At 38.2% G+C, this 24,927-nt stretch overlaps 2 protein-coding genes across 2 annotated transcripts in view; one reads left to right on the top strand and one right to left on the bottom strand.

Moving 5' to 3' along the window:
- The window catches only part of Syx8 (syntaxin 8), a 65,506-nt gene extending 51,469 nt beyond the window's left edge, over positions 1-14,037 (bottom strand). Inside the window, exons 1-3 of the mRNA XM_067148770.2 lie at positions 13,927-14,037; positions 13,569-13,763; positions 7,770-7,856 (exon numbers count right to left, since the gene is read on the bottom strand). Of these exons, the coding sequence (XP_067004871.1) occupies positions 7,770-7,856; positions 13,569-13,763; positions 13,927-13,958 (314 nt within the window). The 5' untranslated portion in view covers positions 13,959-14,037. The remainder of the gene's footprint in view (positions 1-7,769; positions 7,857-13,568; positions 13,764-13,926) is intronic.
- A 269-nt stretch (positions 14,038-14,306) lies between these two features.
- Txl (Thioredoxin-like) overlaps positions 14,307-24,927 on the top strand; it is a 51,096-nt gene continuing 40,475 nt past the window's right edge. The window contains exons 1-3 of the mRNA XM_067148769.2: positions 14,307-14,541; positions 15,025-15,181; positions 15,268-15,378. Of these exons, the coding sequence (XP_067004870.1) occupies positions 14,444-14,541; positions 15,025-15,181; positions 15,268-15,378 (366 nt within the window). The 5' untranslated portion in view covers positions 14,307-14,443. The remainder of the gene's footprint in view (positions 14,542-15,024; positions 15,182-15,267; positions 15,379-24,927) is intronic.

The raw sequence follows: 24,927 nt of genomic DNA, 5'->3' as shown, positions 1-24,927 counted from the left end.
CTTAATCTCCCATTCAACAAAGCTTCACATGTAACTGTGACAATTGTTAAGCTGATTTTGAGTTTGAATTCCCACTATTCCGTGTGGCTGACAAACTTGCTATATGCTAGAAATTCTCCCTAATGGCACCTAATGTCTCTAGCACATTGTGTTGGATACTGTAACTATTTATCGAGAATATTTGTGTTCACAGGTTTGGTCACCTAATTGTTTATTTGCTATTTTAAAGTTATCATCACTGTTATAAAGTTTATCTGCCTATGAATTTATCTTTAATAAATTCAATTCCACCACTAAAAAAATTGACATAATTGTTCTAAATCTATCTGCCAGCACCCTATAAAATCTGTGAGTTTTTTGAGCTAAGAAACCTTCTGCTTCATACTTTTGAGTGTTCTATGTGACTAAGGAGGTCTCCCTTGGGAAATGTTGGGGCGGGGGCTGGTCTGAGGTGGTGACATCATGAGGTAAAGGCAGAATTCTCATCTAATGTAAAAAAAAAAGATGTGGTAAATCCATGTGTGCACATGAACAGGAGTGAAAGTGAGTGTTACCGAGCGAATGAATTACTGTACGAGTGTAAATATGTAAATAATGTAATTATCATAAATATTAGCTTAGTGCAGCTGAAAAGCATCTACTTACTGTACATGGGGCTTGCTCTTTTTCACTAGACCATCCATAAAGTCTGTATGATTTGTGCTAAATAAATAAATAAATAAATAAATAAATAACCCCGACACGGCGCGTCCCATATGGCTGATAGGGGAAGCTCCTGTAGATATGCAGGACAGGTGTTAATAAGGCTTAGCCAAATAAGCACCCGCGGATCAACTGAGGTAAACAGAGAAATGGTCAACGGCCTCGACGGCAGAAGAGGACATATCCCAATGGCAGAGAGGGCGGAAGAACTGAATCAAATCCACTTCGCGTCTGACTTGTAGCAAGCGGCAAGTGGTCAGCGTCTGATCACCAGAGGTGCGGCTGTAAATATGCTCCAGGAACTAACAATCCCTGGTTCTACACCACTAGCGAAAGCTAGAAGATTGCTTACAAGCAGACATGACTCGTACAAGTAAAGACAAAATTACCCCAGGTGGACAATCCACCCACTCTAAAGTGGCAACCAAGCATTCGGATTCTGGGGAGCTTAGGCGAATACGAGAGAGCAAGTCGGAGTGCTCTGATAAACTTCCACGAAAGACTCACACTTTCATTGGCACATTCAACATTCAGACACTGATTCAAACAGGAAAACTGCACAATCTCACAACAGAACTTACAAAGCAGAAAATCCAAATTCTGGCCCTACAAGAAACACGCTTCACTGATTCAGAAACGATGTATTACAATAATTATAGGATCTTCAAAAGTGGAACAAACAAGAAAATTGGTAAAGGAGCAGCATTGTTAGGAATGGCCTTCTGTGTAGACAAAAAAGTTTTGGATTCAGTAATAGAGGTGAAACCCATCAACAATAGGCTTATGACCTTAAGAATCAGGCATACAAACAAAAAATACACCTTTATTAATGTGCATGCACCAACAAATGGAGACAATAAAAAGGAGCCTGAAAAAACAGAAAGATTCTGGGAAGAACTTGAAACAGAAATGGCCAAAATCCCTAAAAATGATGTGAAAATTCTACTCGGTGATTTCAATGCACAGCTTGGCAGAGAATACAAATACAGGAGGACAGTGGGAGACTATCCAGCCCACAGATTCACCAATAAAAATGGCACACGCCTCATTGAGTTATGCCAACAAAATACCCTCAAAATTATGTCAACATCACTCCGGAAGAATCCCAAAAAGCAAAAAACTTGGCGATCACCCATCCATCATTTAGGAGAATTTCAGATTGATCATGTGGCAATATCATATGATTACCAAAAGGAAATTCATGATGTGCAAGTGCGCAGAGGTGCTAACAGCGATTCGGATCATTATTTAAGCAGAATCAAAATTAAATTCACACCCAAAGGGAAATTCAACAGGAAAACATCGGTGATTCCAAAATTTGATCTGCACAAAATCAAGGACTCCAAAATTTCAGAAGAATGGGAAAAACGACCTGCAGAGAGCTGGGAGAATTTCCAGACTAAAATCATCGAAACGGCGAAGGACCTAATCCCTCTTCGCAAGAAACCAAAACATCCTTGGTGGAATCAAGAATGTGAGACCGCACTAGAAGAAAGGAAAAAGGCATTTCAAAACTACAATTGTAACAAATCAGAAGAAACACAGAAGAAATTCTTCGAAGTTCGCAAGCATGTATCCAAGATTTTAAGACAAAATAAACGGAAATACGTCAATGTCCAACTGAAGTCAATTGAAGACAACTTCAAAAATTACAACACACACGATTTCTACAAGACCTTTGCAAACCAAATTAAAGGATATTCCCCACAGAACCTTTGCTTTCGGAAGCATGATGGTAAACTAGCCTTGACAAATAAGGAAAACTGCCAAGAATTAGCTACATATTTTTCACAGCTTTTAAATTGTCCAGAACCCAAAAAGAGATTCCCGAAAGTACAGCCAGAAATCATACCGGAAAATTCGGCACCACCAACTCAAGAAGAAATTTATTCACATATCAAGAAACTTAAAGACAACAAAGCATCAGGGGAAGACGGAATTGTAGCTGAACTTCTGAAAAATTTAGGCCCAAATTCACTCAGAGAAATTACACAAATAATCCAAAACATTTGGCATTCCCTCAGGATGTAATGGTTAGGTCGACCTACGTTTACTTTAACTTTAATGTAGGACTTTTTCTTTTGACTTTAACTTAAAATGTAGGTTTTCATAGGCAGTCTTAGGTTTTTACCAGTTATCACCTCTAACAGAGATTTTGTAAAATGTAAGGACGCATGAGTATGTACCCTCATTTCCCTTCTTCAAATTTTGTATTCAATGATTAAGTTTTCTATATTCTAAATTCATCTACCTATATCCACTATGTCATCGGGCCTTATGTCCTGTTAGATTTTCCTTTAGTCTTAACCCTACAAGGTGCAAAACTATTTTTTCAACTTTTTGTTTCATTTTTCTTAAACTTTATAGCTTCCACAATAATGAATTCCAAGTGTCAGTACCAATTTTTAGCCCATACAAGAATATCTGGCCAAAAAATCATCAAATCATATGTGGTTACTTAAGTGACCACTACGGTATCCATTTAAGCACGCAGCTAGTACACAAGGGGGTAGTGGTTACATAAGTAACCAGTTACTGTTTCTAGGGTAAATAGATACTAAGTGATTATAAAAATGTTATTATGTACAAAAGGATGCATTACTTATAAAAGACAACATTTATATTGAATAAGTCCATATAAAGTAAATATTGAGTTAGCAAGCCCATTTCAAGTTACAAGTACACCTTTATTTCTTCTATAGCTCTACAGATTTCTTCTTCTAGCTTGTAATAGAAGAAATATATAACAAATACATAAAAAGGTATATGAATGTCAAGCCTGGATTGAATCAGTGTGTCTGGTCATCCAACTCTAGTCTTGTAAGCCACGACCTAGAACAATGCTCAAATCACCCCCGTCCTTGAATCATATTTCACAGATTCTCAACAAGGCTGAATGTTCTTTAGCAAGCCCATTACTTCCAAGAAAGCTACAACTCTCTATCAAAGTCATACCAGATCCCTTGATCGTTCGTAACAGCGTTTGTAAATGCCAGTAATAGTAAGAATCAAACTTAGGGCATCTATAAAAGGAACGAAACTGCTCCTCCAAGAAAGCATGGTGGTCGTAAAAATTACTACGTTATTCTAATTACCAAAACATCAAGAAATCTTGCTGGTGAGATGTAGTGTTTACAGTGCACTATGTCTTCTGGTATGTGCTATATCAAATTTGTTACTTTCATTGACCTGTCTCAGTCCCATCCTTGGCTTTGATAATATGAAAGTGGCTGAGGTATGAGCGATGCTAGTAATACCATTGCTTATGCAGCCAGTTCCTGTTATGAATGGCGTGAAAATATCACTCATAGGGTCGGCTGGTGCATGCATTTCAGTGGGCTTGGCAGACTGATATGTAACAGCAACGACTCGCTCGGTGAGGAAAGCAACGGGAAAGTACCTCACTCCTCATTTCCCTAGTACGCCTCTTCAGTGATGTCTAGGCTATTTATGACAGCTGTTGGCAGAGCTGCAGAGGATCAAACCAACCTTCGGGCTGAATACCCAACGTACAACATACAATTAGAAAATAAGATTTAAAGATGACAGAACTATGAAATCAACTACATGAAGAAACAGACAGGTATATAAAAGTGTTTACAAAGGGACAATAGTGTATATAAATACACTTAAATTGCATTGGTTGCGATCTGAAGTCTTCCACCTGGTCACTGTATTACACAGAAACAAATCTTCTGATAACCTACTAACGATCTATTGTTGATAAGATGGTGTTGATTACTGTTTTAAGAGAAGAACAACTAGGCAACCATCCTCTACATAACACTAATCAGAGAGAAAAAAAAAAAGGAAGGGATCCGATACATCGAAAAATGAAGGTATCGGCCAAGGAAAGACAAGTGCCACGAAGGGCGTGAAAATGAAAGACTTCCTAGCCCTCGCAAACCTAATAGTGTTGGGGTCGGAAAAGAACAAGAGTTGACCAAGGAAGGTCGGATAGGATAGATGAAAGTGAGGAGCCTGGCACAAGTCGAAGCAATGCCAGGACTCAGCTGAGAGCCCCGTGGTCGCCAGCCCACTCTCCAAAGTTCAGAGCCCCTGGGGCCCCTTTTAGTCACCTCTTACGACAGGCAGAGGATATCGTGGGTGTTATTCTACCGCCCCCACCCACAGAGCAGCAAAGAATGCATAATAGCGCTTCACCAACAATAAAACAAGGACAAACTATATAGTTAAAATTAAGAACTAGTGTTAAGTTTGTAAACTGTAACTACATAGCTGTCCAGAAGGCCAGGTCCCAGAGTGATACCGGTTATCTGAGTAACCACTTTGAACAAAAACACATCAAATTCATGATTCCCAACCTGCTAAAAGATGAAATACCTCTCAAAATCATCTCTATGCTCCTTATGAAGGTCAATAAATGCAAGAGGGTAGGTGTCAATGAAAAGTAAGTGAGGAAAGTGTAATAATAGCTGGTGGTTTTTTAAATAACCAGTAAACCTTACAGGGTTAAATACTGGAGTGCTTAAGTATTTCAGCCTCCATTATTCATACTTTGTTCACAGCCTTTCTAGTGTACCTTTATATCTCCCTTTCCTTAAATTTTTATTCTCTCTCTCTTTTCATGGCCATATAGCATGGACTTTGGCCTCTGTAAACTTCATGGATCTTTCGATCCTTCTTTGAGCGTGCTTCCCCAGAAGATAAGGGTAGCGAAGGTATTATTTTCTTTTTTTTGCTAATTCCTTTACGTCGCACCGACACAGATAGGTCTTATGGCGGCGAAGGAATAGGAAAGGCATAGGAGTTGGAAGGAAGCGGCCGTGGCCTTAATTAAGGTACAGACCCAGCATTTGCCTGGTGTGAAAATGGGAAACCACGGAAAACCATCTTCAGGGCTGTCGACAGTGAGATTTGAACCCAGTATCTCTCAGATGCAAGCTCACAGCCGTGTGCCCCTGACCACACGGCCAACTCGCCCGGTAGCGAAGGTATTTGCTGCTTTAAGTGTCAGTGGTGTTAGACAATTAACAATAACGTAATCTCCTGGCCCAATAAAAGATTTTTCGGAATGTACAATTGTAAAATTAGCTTCAGAGTTTGAGACCCATCCTATATAATTTTAGTCTAGAAGTTAAGGCTTATTTTTCCAAACTGTATTTATTCTATTCTCTCTTGGTTATGTACAGGCTAATATATCTTTATAATTTATAAGCCCTACTGGTTTGCAATCTCTGACTGACTTATTCACGATGGGAGTTCTTCTCTCCATACTATAAATTTTCTAAGCTCATAAGCTCCTTTATTGTAAATTTCCAAGCTTTTAAGCTATACATCCCACTTGTTGAACTTCAGTTGTTGTTATCAAATAACCCAAGTAATAAGAAAAGAAAGAAAATACCTTTTTTTTCTCAGAAAACAGTGTTCACAATTGTTTTCTTTGTGAGGTTATCACTGTCCATTTAATATAGGTTCCACTATAAATAATGTCTGACTCCATGGCTAAATGGTTAGCATGCTGGCCTTTGGTCCAGAGGGTCCTGGGTTTGATTCCCGGGCAGGCTGGAGATTTTAACCTTAAATGGTTAATTCCCTTGGCTTAGGGACTGGGTGATTGTGCTGTCGCCAACATCCCTGCAACTCACACACCACACAGTACACTATCCTCCACCACAATAACATGCAGTTACCTACACATGGCAGATGCCGCCCATCCTCATCGGAGGGTCTGCCTTACAAGGGCTGCACCCGGCTAGAAATAGCCACACGAAATTATTATTATACTATAAATCATCTATATAATCCTTTATTGATGAAACTCACACTCAATGGGAGACACAGTACTGCCATATCATTATATATTTAATGAGTACAAACAGTTCATTAAAAGGAGGAAAGACCCACGCACAGCCACCTCGGTACATACACACTATAAACCACTACAGAAACATGCAATGGTAAATACGTCCCTCTACAAAGAGTTGGACTGAGTGAGTTGACCATGCGGTTAGTGGCGCACAGCTGTAAACTTGCATTTGGGGGACAGTGGGTTCAAATCCCATTGTTGGCAGCCCTGACGATGGATTTCCATGGTTTCCCATTTTCACACCAGGCAAATGTCGGGCTGCACTTTAATTCAGGTCATGGCTGCTTCCTTCCTACTCCTACGCCTTTCCTATCTCATTGCTATCTGTGTCAATGCAACATAAAGCCAAATGTAAAGTTTCAAACAAATTTATTAAAAAAACCACCATTCCAATACTTTACAATCTTTAAGTTTAAGATACAAATATTACATATATGTTAAAATGGGACATGTTTCGCTTAGGCTTTGTAAGCATCTTCAACCATACTTAATCTAAAGCTAAGTCAGGGCCCTGAACTGGGTTCCTCATTAAAGTATAATACATGCTTTAATACAAGGTAAAACAGTCATAAAAATCTAGTCTATGGAGGAAGCGATGCTTAAAATGCAATTAAAATTCAATAATGAACTTGTCATAGTATTATATGTACAAGCTGGTTATTTGTAGAACGAGACATAGTCATAATAACCAACCAACAAACACTAGTATTCATTCCTTGTACATATAATACTATGACAAGTTCATTATTACATTTTAATTGCATAATAAGCATCACTTTCTCCATAGACTAGATTTTTATAACTGTTTTATCTTGTATTAAAGCATGTATTATACTTTAATGAGAAACCCAGTTCAGGGCCCTGACTTAGCTTTCGATTAAGTATGGCTGAAGATGCTTACAAAGCCTAAGCGAAACATGTCCCATTTTAACATATATGTAATATTTGTATCTTAAACTTAAAGATTGTAAAGTATTGGAATGGTGGTTTTTTTAATAAATTTGTTTGAAACTTTACATTCTGTACTCCAAAACGGCTATCATAATGAGACTCATAACGTGTAATGAAGCCAATTGTAAACAAAAACAAAAAAAAAAACATAGAGTCTGCATCAGGAAGGGCATCCAGCCATCAAAACAGGGTTTAATCCACAAGAGTGCTGACCCCAGATAAATATAAAAAGGCCAGAGAAAAGAAGTATAAGAATAAGAAGAATAAAAATAAGAATGGACCGTACCTGTCATTAAAGAGGCGTTGCAGCTGTATCTCTCGACTTTGCAGTAGTTCCACTTGACGAGATCTCCTTTCTGCTTCCTCAAATGTTCTAACAGTGTGTGAAGGAAGACAGTGTATTTAGCATCTGTTCTGGTTATAAGAAAGCAATTAATAAGTACAGTACCAACTTACCTGAGGGTACATCGCTTAAGAAAACAAGACGAAATGTGCAGCAAACCATGTTCTTAGTTTAGAAATGTTGAAATTTTTTACCTCTGAAACATGTTTTATTATTTAATAAATGTGAAATTCAACTCAATATGGATTCTACATGCTAGCAACGTAGAATATATTGCACTCTACCTCAAAAACATATTTTTCCATCAAATGCAACAGTCTAGCGTTTAATGTGTTACGCCCTGTTACACTTAGGCATACACCCATTTTCACACTGTGCTTGGTACAAACATGCTTTCTGCAACTGGCACACCTTTGTTCAGGTTTTGAAAGAGACATATACTGGAGTTTCTTGCTTTTCATTTTTACTGCTAGGCTAATTCATGGCAAAGACCTCTTACTTCATATGGTTCTCCATACATTTCACACAGCACAGTTTCTATTACAAGTACATTTTCTTTTGCAAAACCAACCAGATGATAATGGCATCTTTATACATTTCACTCCAAGGGGCAACTAACATTAGTCAACCAACATGCCACTTTAGAAATCACATATGTGAGTTTCTTGCTACTAACTACCATAAAAGAAAATTCTCAATCCAGTCTGCAACATCAGACTAATAATGACAGAGCAGCGATCAAACCCGGGACGTCAAGGGTGGAAGGTAAGATTGTTGCTTGCTTGCTGTTTTAAGGGGCCTACTATCGAAGGTCATCGGCGCGGTAAGATTGTTAACCACTATTCAACGAGGCATAATGTACAGATCACACTCACTCACTACTATTATACTTCAAGAAAATCCAGGCTCCAAGTAGAATGAATTACCTGGACAATTTATAACGTCCAATAACGGACCACTATATTGGTATTATAAATTTACTCATTCGGGACAAATATTTCAGGTTCCCTCGGGGAATCAACATCTATATCATCTGATGGCCAGGCAGGCACTAATTTTTGGTAATGAGACAAAGTCTCCCATAGTGCACTGGCACTGCCGATGGCTCCAAGTAGCCTACGCGGTGGCGTCCACAGTAAGTACTAGCCATGCGTCTTGGTGGGTGTGCTATTTACCAACTGATGAGCCCAACTTAGCACACTGGGAAAAAGCTCTGGCAATCAGGAATGAGTTAGCTGGAAAATTTGTGATGTCCAATAACAGACCATTTATATTAGTATTAAAGTATCACTCGCCAAATGAGGGATGCATGTGTGCTTTGTGCGGGAAGCAGTGTGATCGTTATCACGTACTAAAGTGTGCAGGAAGAAAAATTCCCCTAATTAAGTTTGCATTGAATGATTTTGTTTATTCTTTGTACATGGCAATTAGCTGCAATAAATATATATATATATATATATATATATTTGCTAGTGGCTTTACATCGCACCCACACAGATAGGTCTTATGGCGACAATAATAAATATGTTATTAAATATGACAGTGTTCCTTAAACAACTAGGCCTGATAAGTCTACAATATCAGAGCAGTGTGCTTGAGGAGGCCACACGTGGACTTCCTAGCGTTAACAGAGTAGGCCCTAGTAACTTGCTAAAAATTGACAGAACCAAGCACGAAGATCCATGAATGCCTCCAATATTGCCAAACCTATTGTTCAGTAGTACATGTATGTTTCCTTCAGTTTACAATAGCTGCCTCTGTGGATCAGCGGTAGAGTGTCGGCCTCCGGATCCCAAGATAGCGGGTTCAAACCCGGCAGAGGTAGTCGGATTTTTGAAGGGCGGAAAAAAGTCCATTCGACGCTCCATGTCGTACGATGTCGGCATGTAAAAGATCTCTGGTGACACATTTGGTGTTTACCCGACAAAATTCATTAAATCTCAGTCATAGACGCCCAAGAGAGTTTCGGTTTACTCGGTCTGCCATCTAGTGGGGGCCTAGAGTAAAACGGAACGTCGAAATTGACGAGCAGACAGCCAGATGGCGTCAAATTGAAATGTCTGCACACGGTAGCTGAGGCCATACGATTATTATTATTATTATTATTAGTTTACAATGAAGGCATAGCACAACTCAGCAGAAGTTTAGACACATCATTCTGAATTTAACAATTAATTTAATGTATTACATTAACAAAACAAGTGCCTCGGTTAACACAGAGACTTTCATCATCAGGTCTCATATAAGTGGGTTTATTTCAAAATTTACCTCTTCGAGACTGGTGTATGAGCTAACTAGGGAAATAATGTTTTTGGAGGAAATGTGGGAAAAACTCTCTCTCCCATCAACTCCAGCATACCAATATTTACTTCGCGAACATCAGAGAAAGAAATTGGAAATCTGGCTGGACTTCTACAGTGCAGAAGCGATGATAAACGACAAATGGAAGGAAGCAAACTACGTAACAAGACTAGCTGTGAATGGTTTCATTTCAAACTATGCTCCACGACGAAGTATCACTCACCAAATGAGGGATGCATGTGTGTTTTGTGCGGGAAGCAGTGTGATCGTTATCACGTACCACGGTGTACAGGAAGGAAAATTCCTCTAAAATTAGGTTCTGCATTGTGTCACGTTGGTAATGTGTTTATTGTTCTTCCGAGACATATTTTTGAAATGGCATTCGTGCTGCTGAAATTGGTATCATTTGGAAATTATTTCCGCCTTGTATTCCACTATTACTTCCTGCGTGGCTTTGCTCACATTATTTATTTGATAGCATCTTCGTCAGTGTGGTTATGCTCTTATACTGCTTTAATGTTTTCTCTTGTAATTCTTAAAATTGCCTCTTGTACGATCTCTTGACCTAACTGGTGGTGTTACATTGAGAACGAGTCTCTCCCTCTCCTTCTTCGGCCAATCACGGGGCTTGGAACCTTCCTGGTTGGAGGTGCATGCTGATTGTAGGCGTGCGACACCATGAGTTATCACTGGAGCATGATGGAATCAAGAAGTGTTTTGTTCGCACTTCTAGATCGGGTTTCGATCTACCACATGGATACTGGATAACAGTGTTTTGCATAAGGATTTAGTCCTTAGTGCTGCCTTATGAGACTGGGAGAACGTCTCAATTTTTTATTATGAATTTAGTAACTTCAAGAATATTTCATTTATGTGAATAATGGATGCTAGCATGCTTCTGCAAACACCAACACTGCAAGTAAGTCTCTTCTTCATTTCTATCTTGCATCTGCTTCCTGCTGCGTGAAGAAAAATGAGCTGAAATTCTTTCATCTTCGGAATCGTCGTGGGTCTTCAATTTGTTAAGTCGTCCCACTATTTTTTTAAGTTACCTTAATTTCCTCTAAGTTGGGTTTCCAAATTGTACTCCTTCGTGAAAAGAAAGCGTGTGATTAATTGAAATAATTTACAAATTAATACTATTGAGCAAATCTATGAAACTACTCTGTGTATAAATTTTTAAAACTACACGAGATTTCACTTGGGTACCAGTCTTGATTCGTTTTTATTTCTTGCTAACGTCTGTTTCTCCTTATTTTATTTTTACCGAGTAGTTCTAAGTTTATTCTTTGTCCCTTGATACCTTTCTTGTTGGACCATTGTTGTTTTGGTTCATGCTTTTGTGGTTGCCAAGGTCTCTTGGCGTGTTTACGTCACCATGGTAACTGGTCGCGTTGATGATAGTGATTGTTGATGTTGATTGGTGGAATTGTGACTTTTAATGACGTGCAGATATTGTCCTGCTTCTTGGTGATTTTTTTGTCTAGCTATCCTTGCTTTAATGTAATTTTATTTATCCCTCTTCCTCTTTGGTGCTGCCAACGGCCGTAGCCATGATGACACACTGGATCCCGTGAGATCTTCGAAGTTAAGCAACACTGGGCGTGGTTAAGAAGTGGATGGGTTGCCACGCGCTGTTAGTGGGGGTAAGGGAATGGAGGAGCAGAAAGAAACTGGCCACCCTACTGTACGTAAACTCTCGCTCAGGCACATCTCTGCGGAGGTTCGGACCTGCCTTCGGACAGAATACACTCTTGCCTTTCTTTGGTGTTTATATTTTTCTGTCTTTCTGTCTGTTTAAGCCTGCTATTTTCTGATCCGCGAGGCAATCACTGGAGGCCACGTGGAATCTCCGTGGTGATCATTTATTCTGCCTAGGTCCTCTCAGAGTAATGAAATGTTTGTATAAGTTAAAGAAATATTTCTAAAAGAACATATTACTGGAAGACGAGATGCATGAAACATGTCAATAATTTCACAAGAGTTTTTGGTTGTTTGGAAGTTATGCAAATGTATAATTTAATTTTATTTCTCCACCCGGACAATACATTAAGGTTTAATCTCTAGATTTAATTTATTGTAACTAAGTTTGGGTGGTTTTCTTTTCTTAGACGTTTTCCCAACTAGTAATGATTTAATTCTAATTCAATAAAATAAATACGTAAATTATGTTCACTACGAGAAACTTGTTTTCTTTAATTGTAGATTAGCAATTTATGCCATACCAAGATTTATTCTGATTCATGGTCTCTGGGTACTTAATCGTCGTACTTAAGGTAAGTGTTAAGGGGTTTAACTTGTTATTTTGGTTCTTGTTCTTTATATTTTCTTGTCCTATTTCTGAGAAAAACAATCAGATGTAAGGCTTTTCAGGCGTTTGCTCTATTAACCAGCGTTTCGTCTTAGGTCTGACACTAGACTCGTCAGAGTGGGATGTGTCAGACCCTACCCACTGATGCTGGGTGTATGCAGGTGAGCTTATCAGAAGCCTACATATGAGGCACAGTATGATAACTGCATACGGGAGATAAATCTCCACAATGGAATTATTGCCCGCCTAGCAATTCCATTCTATTTCTGAGAGTCGGCAAGGTGGTAGAATTCAATGATTTTGTTTATTCTTTGTAGGCCTATATGGCAATTAGCTGCAATATATATATTATTATAAGTGGGTTTATACTGTAGAATCAAACAGAAAAACAAAACAAAAAACAACTGGACTAGGACTAGATGACATATGGACTGACACAAACATGAGAGCATAGAACAAAAAGCAGCAAATTAAATACATTCAACAACTGACATCCTTGTTAACTTCTATTATCAATAATATCGTTCTAAAACAATTCTTCTTGGTACTTGATGAGTTCATTTCTTCTCTCCAGCTCTCTGAGGTAGACGGGCACCCAATCTGCCTAAAGGGCCACAAAGCCCTTCATTCTAACATTCTCTCCAGCTCTCTGAGGTGGACGAGCACCCACTCTGACTAAGGGGCCACAAAGCCCTTCATTCTAACATTCTCTCCAGCTCTCTAAGGTGGACGAGCACCCACTCTGACTAAGGGGCCACAAAGCCCTTCATTCTAACGGTTTTAAGGTAAGAAGAACTTATGATAAACACATGAACTGGGGAGAGACAGAAACCAAACTTCATACAGCGAGCAGAAAACGAAGAACATGTGACAAATCATTATAAACCAGCAAAAAAATAGAGAGGATACTTACTCCAACAAAGGATAAACAGTACAGAAGACACAAAGACAAGCGCGGATACATAAAAGACATACAAGTACGAGGACACTATCGCACTCGCAAGTATTATTTTTTTGAATCAGCCCACGCTTTAATCTCCAAAGCAGCTCAGTTATTCCAAGTTAAGGGCATAATTTGTGACGTTCACATTCACTCGATATTAGCCTTAGAGTAGAGTCTGAAAGGATACATTGTACCTGATGACGATGCCAATGTCAATTTCTCCTTTAGCTGTAAAACTTCGGAAGAATACTGTTTCATCCGTATTCTGATGGCTGCAGATAGGCGAGAGTATGACTGAGAAGTTTTCTGCTCACCACTTCGAATAGTGAGCTGTTCCATAATTTCACGATATAGCTTTTCACAAGCTTCATGTTCACTTAACCTAAAAAATAAATCAGAAAATACAAATGACGTCCACTAGCACTTCTAAAGACTCCCAACAAAATTCAGAAATATAAATTTTACTAAAACTTATGAAACCCTATCCAATGCAAAAAATGCTATTTAAACACTCTCCAGTTTAATTCCTCCTTTTTTGACATTACCAAGGGTCACTATCAACATAAACAAGCGCCATATTGAAATTCACGCCAACAAAGCAAAGAATATTCAGTGCATGAACAAGAGGTTACGCCCCTACATCATTCCTGCTCTTTGGTGAAACGCGGAAATCTTCTATTATAACCAACTTTAAACGAAATAGAGAGAATTTTTGAACAACTCTATTTTTTCATATTTTTCGATATTATAGTGAACCTTTTCCACTCCACGTTCCTTCACGTGCCTATAGACATATAATAATATCGCTCAAACTTGCTTGGCTATATAGAGAAATCGAATAGATTATTCTTTGAAAGTACCTGTCATTTACAGAAACATCCTTGGTCTATGTTCTTTGCTAATATCTTTCGAAAACAAATGCAACGAATGCCAGTCATTCCAGCAGCTGATCTTATTCTCTTTGGCTGATCTGTCTTTTTATCCTAAATTGGGGATCAGCTCTGTAAATACGGTAGCATAATTCCTTATAAAATTAGTTAGGAAGAATTAGCATTGATAATTATGGGATCTATTAGAGTTATCAATGATGACACCCATTTTCAAAGTGAAATGGCTTCATCTGGTACTAAACTCGTTGTCGTTGACTACACAGCTAGTTGGTGAGTACGGGTGTTAGGTTAAAACACGTCATTCTGTGATTGTGATCTTCCGTACATCAAATCAAAACACTTTATTTGCAGATGAGGTGTCTACCTCGGTGGCAAATGATACACAAACATACATTGTTCTCAACAAATAAATTTTAAATTAAAAAGAAAATAAGACATTTTTCCTAAAATGCAGTATTATACAATTTACATTAACGATTTTTTCTATTAAACACACAGCTCATCCTTAATAAATTTATATTATTTACAAAATTTTACTCCTATCTTCTGTAACTTACATAATCAACTCATATGTAGTATGTGGAATCACATCAAAAGTTACAATACAGTTGCTATAAGATTTAAATGTACGTTGCTTTTTTAAAACCCATTTTGGTATACCTACATTTCCGAACTCGTTTCGATTTTTGTAAGTATGCTGTGGACTTCATTATTTGTAAGTTATATTTATTGCCTTTTATTTTCCTTTTTCAGGTGTGGTCCTTGTCAAAGAATTGCTCCTGTCTTTGAACAATTAGCTAGGAAGTACACTCGAGCAGTATTTATGAAAGTTGATGTGGATAAATGTCAGGAAACTGCAGCTGGTCAAGGAGTTTCTGCAATGCCAACTTTTATATTTTACAGAAATAAGGTTGCCTTTTGTAATAAATTTGTGTTGTTGAAAGGTCAGTTAGTCTTTCTTGTTCGATTATAACCGTCATGCAAACTATTTTTCAGACGAAGATAGATACCGTTAGAGGTGCTGATGCAACAGCATTAGAAACAAAGATTCAGCAATATTATGGAAGTGAAGATTCTGAGGATGGAGATGGATCAGTGCAAGGCCATGTATGTAATTTATTAAAGTATTTTTATTAGTAGTTTGACCATTGAAATCATAAACTTAATTTTTGTCAAATTTTAAGGTTTAGTAGTTTGACCATCAAAATCATAAACTTAATTCTTGTCAAATTTTAAGGTAGGCCTAGTAGCTAACTGGGTTATTAGTAACTCCATCAGTCTTTCCTCTGGATGGATGTACCATTAGTACTGTTTTTTCATGACTGCCTAACAGCCGCTTCACGACTCTAACCTGGGTGCGTACGCCCTCAGACCCCCTTTGCTTGGTGACAGTCCAATGGTTCTGTCACTAACCAGACCTAACCAATCCAGACCAATGGTTTTGTCACTAGCCAGACCTAACCAATCCAGACCAATGGTTTGGTCAGAAGCTGGGGCTAACCAGTCCAGACCAATGGCCTTTTTCACTAACTGGCATGATAAATTAATTCAGTTTTTTGCCACTTTCCAACATAGAGTGCACTGCTATCACCATACAGAATCCTAGAGGCCTAAGGCCTAACAGCTGCTTATGCCCCAGTCCCCCTTTGCTTGATTGCAGTCCAAAGCAATCTCCTGGTTCTTAAGTTAAAAAATAGTGCTGATGCACTTAACAATCTATTATCCGCGAAACTTGTAGTGATACTTCGTTTTACGGTGGTGAGGAGTAAGGGGGGAGCTACCCCTGTTCTGATAATACTGCCAACTGAATGGAAATGAAATCTGAATTGAATTGGATAATATGATCGATATGAATTTTCTAAACCTTGATTATCTTAAGCCAACAAATCTGTCACACACACACAATATATAACATTTCTCAATGCAAATCTTGTTCCTAGCATGAATTCTCAGAAATATCACTTTCACAATTGTCACTGCTATCTGCAGTACTATTAATTACAATCTCGATGGCACAACTGAAATTGTCTCAGTCGAGTCAAGATACTTGTAATATTGCCTCACGTCGACCTAGATGGCCTTAGTTTTTCATTAATTTTTCATACAGCCTGGAAAAGGATATCAAACTTTTGGAATTATGTGTTAGGAATTTTGTGCCATTCCTGGATGCATAATCTTTTATACATACATACATACATACATACATTATCATTATAGACTGTTATGCCTTTCAGCGTTCAGTCTGCAAGCCTCTGAGAATTTACTAAACGTCGCCACAATCCTCGATTTGCAACTAGTGTTGTGGCCTCATTTAGTTCTATACCTCTTATCTTTAAATCGTTAGAAACAGAGTCTAACCATCGTCGTCTTGGTCTCCCTCTACTTCTCTTACCCTCCATAACAGAGTCCATTATTCTCCTAGGTAACCTATCCTCCTCCATTCGCCTCACATGACCCCACCACCGAAGCCGGTTTATGCGTAGGCCCTACAGCTTCATCCATCGAGTTCATTCCTAAATTAGCCTTTATCTCCTCATTCCGAGTTCCCTCCTGCCATTGTTCCCACCTGTTTGTACCAGCAATCATTCTTGCTACTTTCATGTCTGTTACTTCTAACTTATGAATAAGATATCCTGAGTCCACCCAGCTTTCGCTCCCATAAAGCAAAGTTGGTCTGAAAACAGACCGATGTAAAGATAGTTTCGTCTGGGAGCTGACTTCCTTCTTACAGAATACTGCTGATCGCAACTGCCAGCCCACTGCATTAGCTTTACTACACCTTGATTCAATCTCACTTACTATATTACCATCCTGGGAAAACACACAACCTAAATACTTGAAATTATCGACCTGTTCTAGCTTTGTATCACCAATCTGACATTCAATTCTGTTGGATTTCTTACCTACTGACATCAATTTAGTCTTCGAGAGGCTAATTTTCATACCATACTCATTGCACCTATTTTCAAGTTCCAAGATGTTAGACTGCAGGCTTTCGGCACAGTCTGCCATTAAGACCAAGTCGTCAGCATAGGCCAGGCTGCTTACTACATTTCCACCTAACTGAATCCCTCCCTGCCATTTTATACCTTTCAGCATATGATCCATGTAAACTACAAACAGCAAAGGTGAAAGATTACAGCCTTGTCTAACTCCTGTAAGTACCCTGAACCAAGAACTCATTCTACCATCAATTCTCACTGAAGCCCAATTGTCAACATGAATGCCTTTGATTGATTTTAATAATCTACCTTTAATTCCATAGTCCCCCAGTATAGCGAACATCTTTTCCCTCGGTACCCTGTCATATGCTTTCTCTAGATCTACGAAACATAAACACAACTGCCTATTCCTCTCGTAGCATTTTTCAATTATCTGGCGCATACTGAAAATCTGATCCTGACAGCCTCTCTGTGGTCTGAAACCACACTGGTTTTCATCCAACTTCCTCTCAACGACTGATCGCACCCTCCCTTCCAAGATGCCTGTGAATACTTTGCCGGGTATACTAATCAATGAGATACCTCGATAGTTGTTGCAATCCTTCCTGTTCCCTTGCTTATAGATAGGTGCAATTACTGCTTTTGTCCAATCTGAAGGTACCTTACCAACACTCCACGCTAATTTGACTACTCTATGAAGCCATTTCATCCCTGCCTTCCCACTATACTTCACCATTTCAGGTCTAATTTCATCTATTCCTGCTGCCTTATGACAATGGAGTTTATTTACTATCCTTTCCACTTCCTCAAGCATAATTTCACCAACATCATGTTCCTCCTCCCCATGAGCTTGACTGTTTGCAACACCACCATGATGATTTCCTTTTACATTGAGAAGATGTTCAAAATATTCCCTCCACCTCTCCAGTGATTCCCTGGGATCTGTTATGAGTTCACCTGAATTACTCAAAACACTGTTCATTTCCTTTTTCCCTCCCTTCCTAAGATTCTTTATTACTGTCCAGAAAGGTTTCCCTGCTGCTTGACCTAGCCTTTCCAGGTTATTACCGAAATCTTCCCATGACTTCTTTTTGGATTCAACAACTATTTGTTTCACTCTGTTTCTTTCATCTACGTACAAATCCCTGTCTGCCTCGGCCCTTGTTTGGAGCCATTTCTGATAAGCCTTCTTTTTACGTTTACAGGCTGCTCTCACTTCATCATTCCACCAAGATGTTCGCCTTTTCCCATCTTTACACACAGTTGTTCCTAGGCATTCCCTTGCTGTTTCTACTACAGCATCCCTGTATGCCACCCATTCACTTTCTATATCCTGAACCTGCTTACTGTCTACTGTTCGAAACTTCTCACTAATCATATCCATGTACTTCTGTCTAATTTCCTCATCCTGGAGATTTTCTACCCTTATTCGTTTGCAGACAGATTTCACTTTCTCTACCCTAGGCCTAGAGATACTTAGTTCACTACAGATCAGATAATGGTCTGTATCATCGAAAAATCCCCGAAAAACTCGTACATTCCTAAAAGATTTCCTGAATTCAAAGTCTGTTAAGATATAGTCTATTATGGATCTGGTACCCCTAGCCTCCCATGTGTAGCGGTGAATAGCCTTATGCTTGAAGAATGTATTCATAACAGCTAAACCCATACTAGCACAGAAGTCCAGCAAACGCTTCCCATTCCCATTAGCTTCCATATCTTCCCCACATTTACCAATCACCCTTTCGTATCCTTCAGTTCTATTCCCAACTTTCGCATTATTTCTGTAAGAAATGAAAAACTATTTTCACTTTTGTTTATTAACTTAACCATTGTGGTTTGATTTTATAATGGTCCATATTGACTACAATCTCTACTCCAATTATTAGAAAAGGGCACCCGAATGGGCATTAGGATTTACAATATTCACTTATCGACATTATTCTCTTGTTGCAAGTCGTGATGTCATAACCTGTCACACTGTTTGCCACATAAAATGCATATACAATTGTCATCTGGATTATGAAAAGAATTCACAGTGCATATCTTGTGGTGAAAATCATGAATGGAGAGACGTGCTTTGATGGGTCTTTGATCTTGATTTTCTTTGGTCCTGTTGCTCTCCAACATAGCATCTGAGGCATAAAAGTCGGGGTCGATTTCCTTTTTCTTTCCTTCCCTTCTGCGTAGAAGTTCATTGTAAGCTCCAGTAGATGGAGTTGCATTCTGAGGTCCTGAATGTAAACTGTTTCTTTGGCCAGTTCATATTCTAGACGTGATGGAGCCAATTTTCCAACTCGTAAAGTACATTTAAGAAAGCGTGCTTTTACTTTCTCTATCCTTTCGAGATCTCGGAGTTTAAGATGATCCCAAATTAATTCCAATCCGTAAGTCAAGACAGGTGATATTACTGTGTGGAATAACATTATTGTGATATTTGGAACATCACAGCATGTACTAAATTATTGATCTGTGTAATTAATTGAAAAGATATATATATTTAATCACTGGTAGGTCATTTTTAAATTATGGATATATATATATATATATCTAGGGTTTTAATCATCCATTTCACATCATAATTTCATTTCTTTGTATCGCGGCTGTAACGTATTCTGAACGAACGACTTATTGAGTAAAATATTTCAACATCATTCGTGTTAATAGCTTGCAGTAAATTTTCCAATAGCCAAAGTCAGGGGACCGGAGTCAGCAGGATAAATTCAGCCCATTATCAGGAAATGTACATCATCAAGCTTACGAGAGACCTTACCCTCTCCACACTCTGAGGAGACAGTTAAAGCCTTGTTGACGCCTACTTTTCGAAGTTCGCTACCTGACACTTGGTTTCCGAAAGTTCAAGCTATGTGAATGGACGTAATGAAGCAACATGATGGATTCAGCAATGGATAGGAGAAGGGATAAGACATCAAATCTTACTGGACCATGTGATATGGTTGATGGAGGGAGACTTAGGAACCTGTGTACTTCAACAACAGGCACTTGGAAGGACACTCTTACTTACAACTACTTAGGACGACGATTCTAATCTATCATCGGAGGAGGGCTGTACGTTTTGACATCGGAGAAGATCTTAACTTAGTTCACTTCGCATCTGAGTAGTGTACTACTCAAAATTTACTCTCATTGAGACCTGTTATCTCAATGACGAGAGTTAAAGTCAACGGGAGACTGGTTTTGACTGGTATAGGTCAGGAGAGATTTTGTTATGAACTTAGTTATGCTACTGTTCCGTAATACAGAAGAACAAAAGTGTATTCTCTCCACGAACGTAACCCATGGTGGTTTTGCTATTAAAATTAGGACTCATTACGACTTTATGTAATGAGTACAGTAGGAAGTGTTAAAGGCAGGAAACTTGTAGTACAGCTAGTGTACTATGCACAAAGCAGAAGTAGGATTGGAATCCACAACAAGAGATGACGCTGCCTGTATGAGAGATCCATCAAACATCAGCTGCTACATAGATTGTATCCAGATAATAGTCTACGAATGGTGAGCTAATGGCATAAATTACTGCAAGTCTTTGCGTAACAGTTCGTTTTCTTTGAGTTTATTTCATTCAATTTTTCTTTTGCTTCCGTTAGTTCAGATTTCGTTAATACACCATTACGTCACATTTTTCATCCTAATAAACAGCTGTTTTAATTTGTATTTTCTGAAATTAATTTTAATGATCCTTAACTTCCAAGTTAGTGTACCTAATGGTTAGTGTCCCGTCACCCCACCCCTGGGAGTTTTTAGACTCTCATTACGTGTTGTTATTATTATTATTATTATTATTATTATTATTAATATTATTATTATTATTATTATTATTATTATTATTACATTATTAATTATCAACTATCGTTTTCAAGCCATAAGCTTGAAGGCTGGCACCCATGGGATATTGTTTATGGAGAAACAATGATATAGCCAATTACTTATTTATATTAACATTAAGGTGACCCGCCATGTCACAATTTTGTCACACATCTGTGGGCAAGAGTGGGTACGTCATATTATTGCCATAGATAAAGATAGTGCTGCAAGATCTTATCTTGTAGATGGCCCTTATCGCTGCCACAGTTCTTTCTTCTGTGTGGTAGCTAAAGGACAGTGCTGTGGTTTGAAGAGTTATTCCTAAGTACTTAAATTTGTTGACTGTTATTAGATCATTGTTACATGGAGTGAAATCGTCTTTTGTTGAAGGTCTTCCTCCTTTTCTAAAGGTCATTTGGACCGTCTTCTGAAGATTGATCGTGAGGTGATTTTCGTTAACCCACTTTTCTAACTCTAATAAGGTGGCTTGTAAGCTGTCTTTGTTTGATGACCACGAACCTGCTACGTTGGTGTAGCAGGGGGAGAGGTGATACTCCCACGTGGCGCGTCCCAGGTGGCGGATAGGGGGGTCTCTTTACAAAAGAAAATATTTATAAAATCCTCCTATCAATACAATTCAAGTCATCTGTTAGATGAAGCAAAGTCTATACATGTTTCATCCTAATCTCAAGGCCATCTTCAGTAGTAAAACGATTGTTACATAATATACAAACAAATTAAAAAACGTAATGATGTGAAGTGACAGTGATCATGATAAGTGAGTTAAAAACACATTGAGGTGCAAAGTCCTCTCGTCTAATAGATCTTGCTGGCTGTTAAATAAAACATTATGCTGAGGAGTGTAGTGAGACCGTCAATACTACGAATAAAACGTGTAACATCTGTAATGAGAAAAAAGGAATGTATGAGTGGATGAAGAACAAGTTAAAAATGATGTACGAAAAGAAAACTCATATGACTTACTTGTAACTAAAAGTTGTCGTCTCGAATGGAGATGACCTTGTCGGTCTCAAGTCACATTGACAACTAAGCCTGTGTGTGGCTTACTGTGTATCTGTGTCGATGTGGTTGGGAGGGGTAATGGAGGGGGAGGGGCAGGGAGGGAGGGACGTTGTGATTCGTGGAAGGAGGGTGTTGATGGAAGGGCGGGTCTTGTTCTAGAATGTCGGTAGTGAAACTCTTTTTTATTAATGAACTGTTCGCAGATGAGCGGGACAAAGGTTTCCAATAAAATATTTTTCTTTTCGTTGATTTCATTTAAATTATAGACGGGATTGTTATATTGGTCGATATCTATATATATATTCTCTAGTATATTAAGTAAGGGACCTTTCTGTTCGTAATGCAGGATCTTTAAATCTTGATCAATTGTTGTGTATTTATGATTTTTCTCTCTACAATGTTCGCTCATGGCTGAGTAGCGATTATACTTTAAGGCATTAAGATGTTCGGAGTATCTTACATTGAAACTGCGGCCTGTTTGCCCAATATATGTTGAAAGACATGATTGGCATTTTAATTTGTATATTCCAGAGTTAGAAATTTTTTTGCTGTTGACAGTATGAGAATTAAAAAACATTTTTGTATTGGTGTGAACGGTCTTGAAAGCTACTTTTAACTTGTGCTTTTTAAAGATGTTTGAAATAGGATATATATTATTATTATTAAAGGTAAATGTGGTGAACTTCTCTTTATGGAAAGATTGTTTTTCTAAGGTGGTCTTGGGTCTATTTCTAAATTTATTGAGAATTTTATTCACGAAAGCTTTACTGAAACCATTACCTTCGGCTATTGCATAAATGGTGTTGATTTCCTTTCTAAAATTCTTACGGGATAAAGGAACATTAAGAGCTCTGAAAATCATACTATTGTAAGCTGTCTTCTTCTGTGTCCCTGGATGTAGAGAAGTTTGATGGATTGTGTTTACTGTGTGAGTGGGCTTCCTGTAAATATTAAAAGAAATGGTTTTATTCTGATTGCGAGTAATAGTTAAATCGAGATAATTAAGGGAATTGTTGTTCTCGGATTCTATCGTAAACTTTATGTGTGGATCCAGGTTATTAAGTAATTCAAGAACGGTGTTGCTGTCAGTAATGTGAGAATCCAGGATAATAAAAGTATCATCCACATACCGAGTCCAATGTTTGATCCCATTAATTTTACCTATAATGTGAGTGTATTCGAGGAAATCTACGTAAATATCAGCGAGGATTCCCGAGGCCGGTGACCCCATAGGAAGCCCCTTCTGTTGGTATATGATGTTGTTAAAAGTAAAGAAGCCATTATTTAATGTAAACTTGAGAATCTGAATAAACTCTTCTATCTCCCCTATAGTCAATTTACTGAATTTGGAAAGATTGTTTTTTACTATTTCGATGGTTTTATTGACGGGTACATTCGCGTACATATTTTCTATGTCAAAAGAGTGAAGGGTGTAATGTTTCGGTAACGTGAGATTTTTTATTCTATTGCAGAATTCCAGGGAATTTTTAACTGACGTGTTAGCTTGAAAGGAATAATGTGTTTTGAGAAAATTGTGAATAAATTGGGATATTTTATACGTCGGACTACTTCTGAAGTTAATAACGGGCCTTATGGGGACATCCGCCTTGTGAATCTTCGGTAACGCTTTCGCCGTAGGTAACTTGGGATTCATGATGATCAGTTTTGATTTTTCTACGTCATTAAACAAAAATAAAAAATTCTTAATTAAAGCTTTCAGCTCTCTTTGTATTCTATTGGTAGGATCTTTTTTTACTGCATTAAAGTTATTATTAGTAAAGAAGAAATGTGCTTTATTTACGTAGTCACTTTTCTCCATAACCACAGTAGCATTACCTTTATCTGCTTTAGTTACTATTAAATCGTTATCTTTAATTTTCTTTTTGAGATTGCGTATGTTGGTGACTTGTTCTTTATTGGGTTTACCAGAACCGGTATGTTTCTGATCGAAAGATGAAAGTAACTTTCGCTTAACTTCATATCTAACCTCATTTTGAACGTCTGTAGGTAACCTATTAATCGCCAATTCAGATTCAGCCAACGTAATGATTAAATCGTTGTGGTTGAAGGACGTGTCCCAGTTATGTTTTGGTCCCTTATTTAATATCTTGAGGTCCTTAGGATCAAGGTCAACTTGACTGAGGTTCACTACCGGCGGGTGAAAAACATTCGATTCCGCGTGATTCTGCGTGTTTGGGGTATTATGGGAAGCTTTTATTAAGTTATTCCACTTCTTGTCAAGAGTGCTTTGTTTTTTCGATAAAACCTTATCGAGTCTATTGGTGACGTGAGCCTGAAAAGAAGTCCATTCGAGAGGACATAATAAGGTCGAAACTTCTAAATGAGTGTCGTAAAGATTATTGTTAAGAAGAGCTTTTTTCTTTTGAAGGAATTTAATTTCCTCTCTTATCCAAATTTTATCCATTTTTCGTTGAGTCGCGCGGGTTTTAGCCGTGTCTCTATGAGTTTTCTTCGTAAATCTTCCTTATTATGTCCTCTCGAATGGACTTCTCACTACGGTCTCACTACACTCCTCAGCATAATGTTTTATTTAACAGCCAGCAAGATCTATTAGACGAGAGGACTTTGCACCTCAATGTGTTTTTAACTCACTTATCATGATCACTGTCACTTCACATCATTACGTTTTTTAATTTGTTTGTATATTATGTAACAATACTGAAGATGGCCTTGAGATTAGGCTGAAACATGTATAGACTTTGTTTCATCTAACAGATGACTTGAATTGTATTGATAGGAGGATTTTATAAATATTTTCTTTTGTAAAGTGATAACCATCAATACGGAATGAGATTCATAACTTGCAATGATAGGGGGGTCCTCACCGGCTTGCCGGCGGACTTGA

Source organism: Anabrus simplex, chromosome 5 (assembly GCF_040414725.1).
Source record: "Anabrus simplex isolate iqAnaSimp1 chromosome 5, ASM4041472v1, whole genome shotgun sequence".
NCBI lineage: Eukaryota > Metazoa > Arthropoda > Insecta > Orthoptera > Tettigoniidae > Anabrus > Anabrus simplex.
Note: the sequence above shows the minus strand (reverse complement) of the source record. Positions and strands in the feature narration are given on the sequence as shown.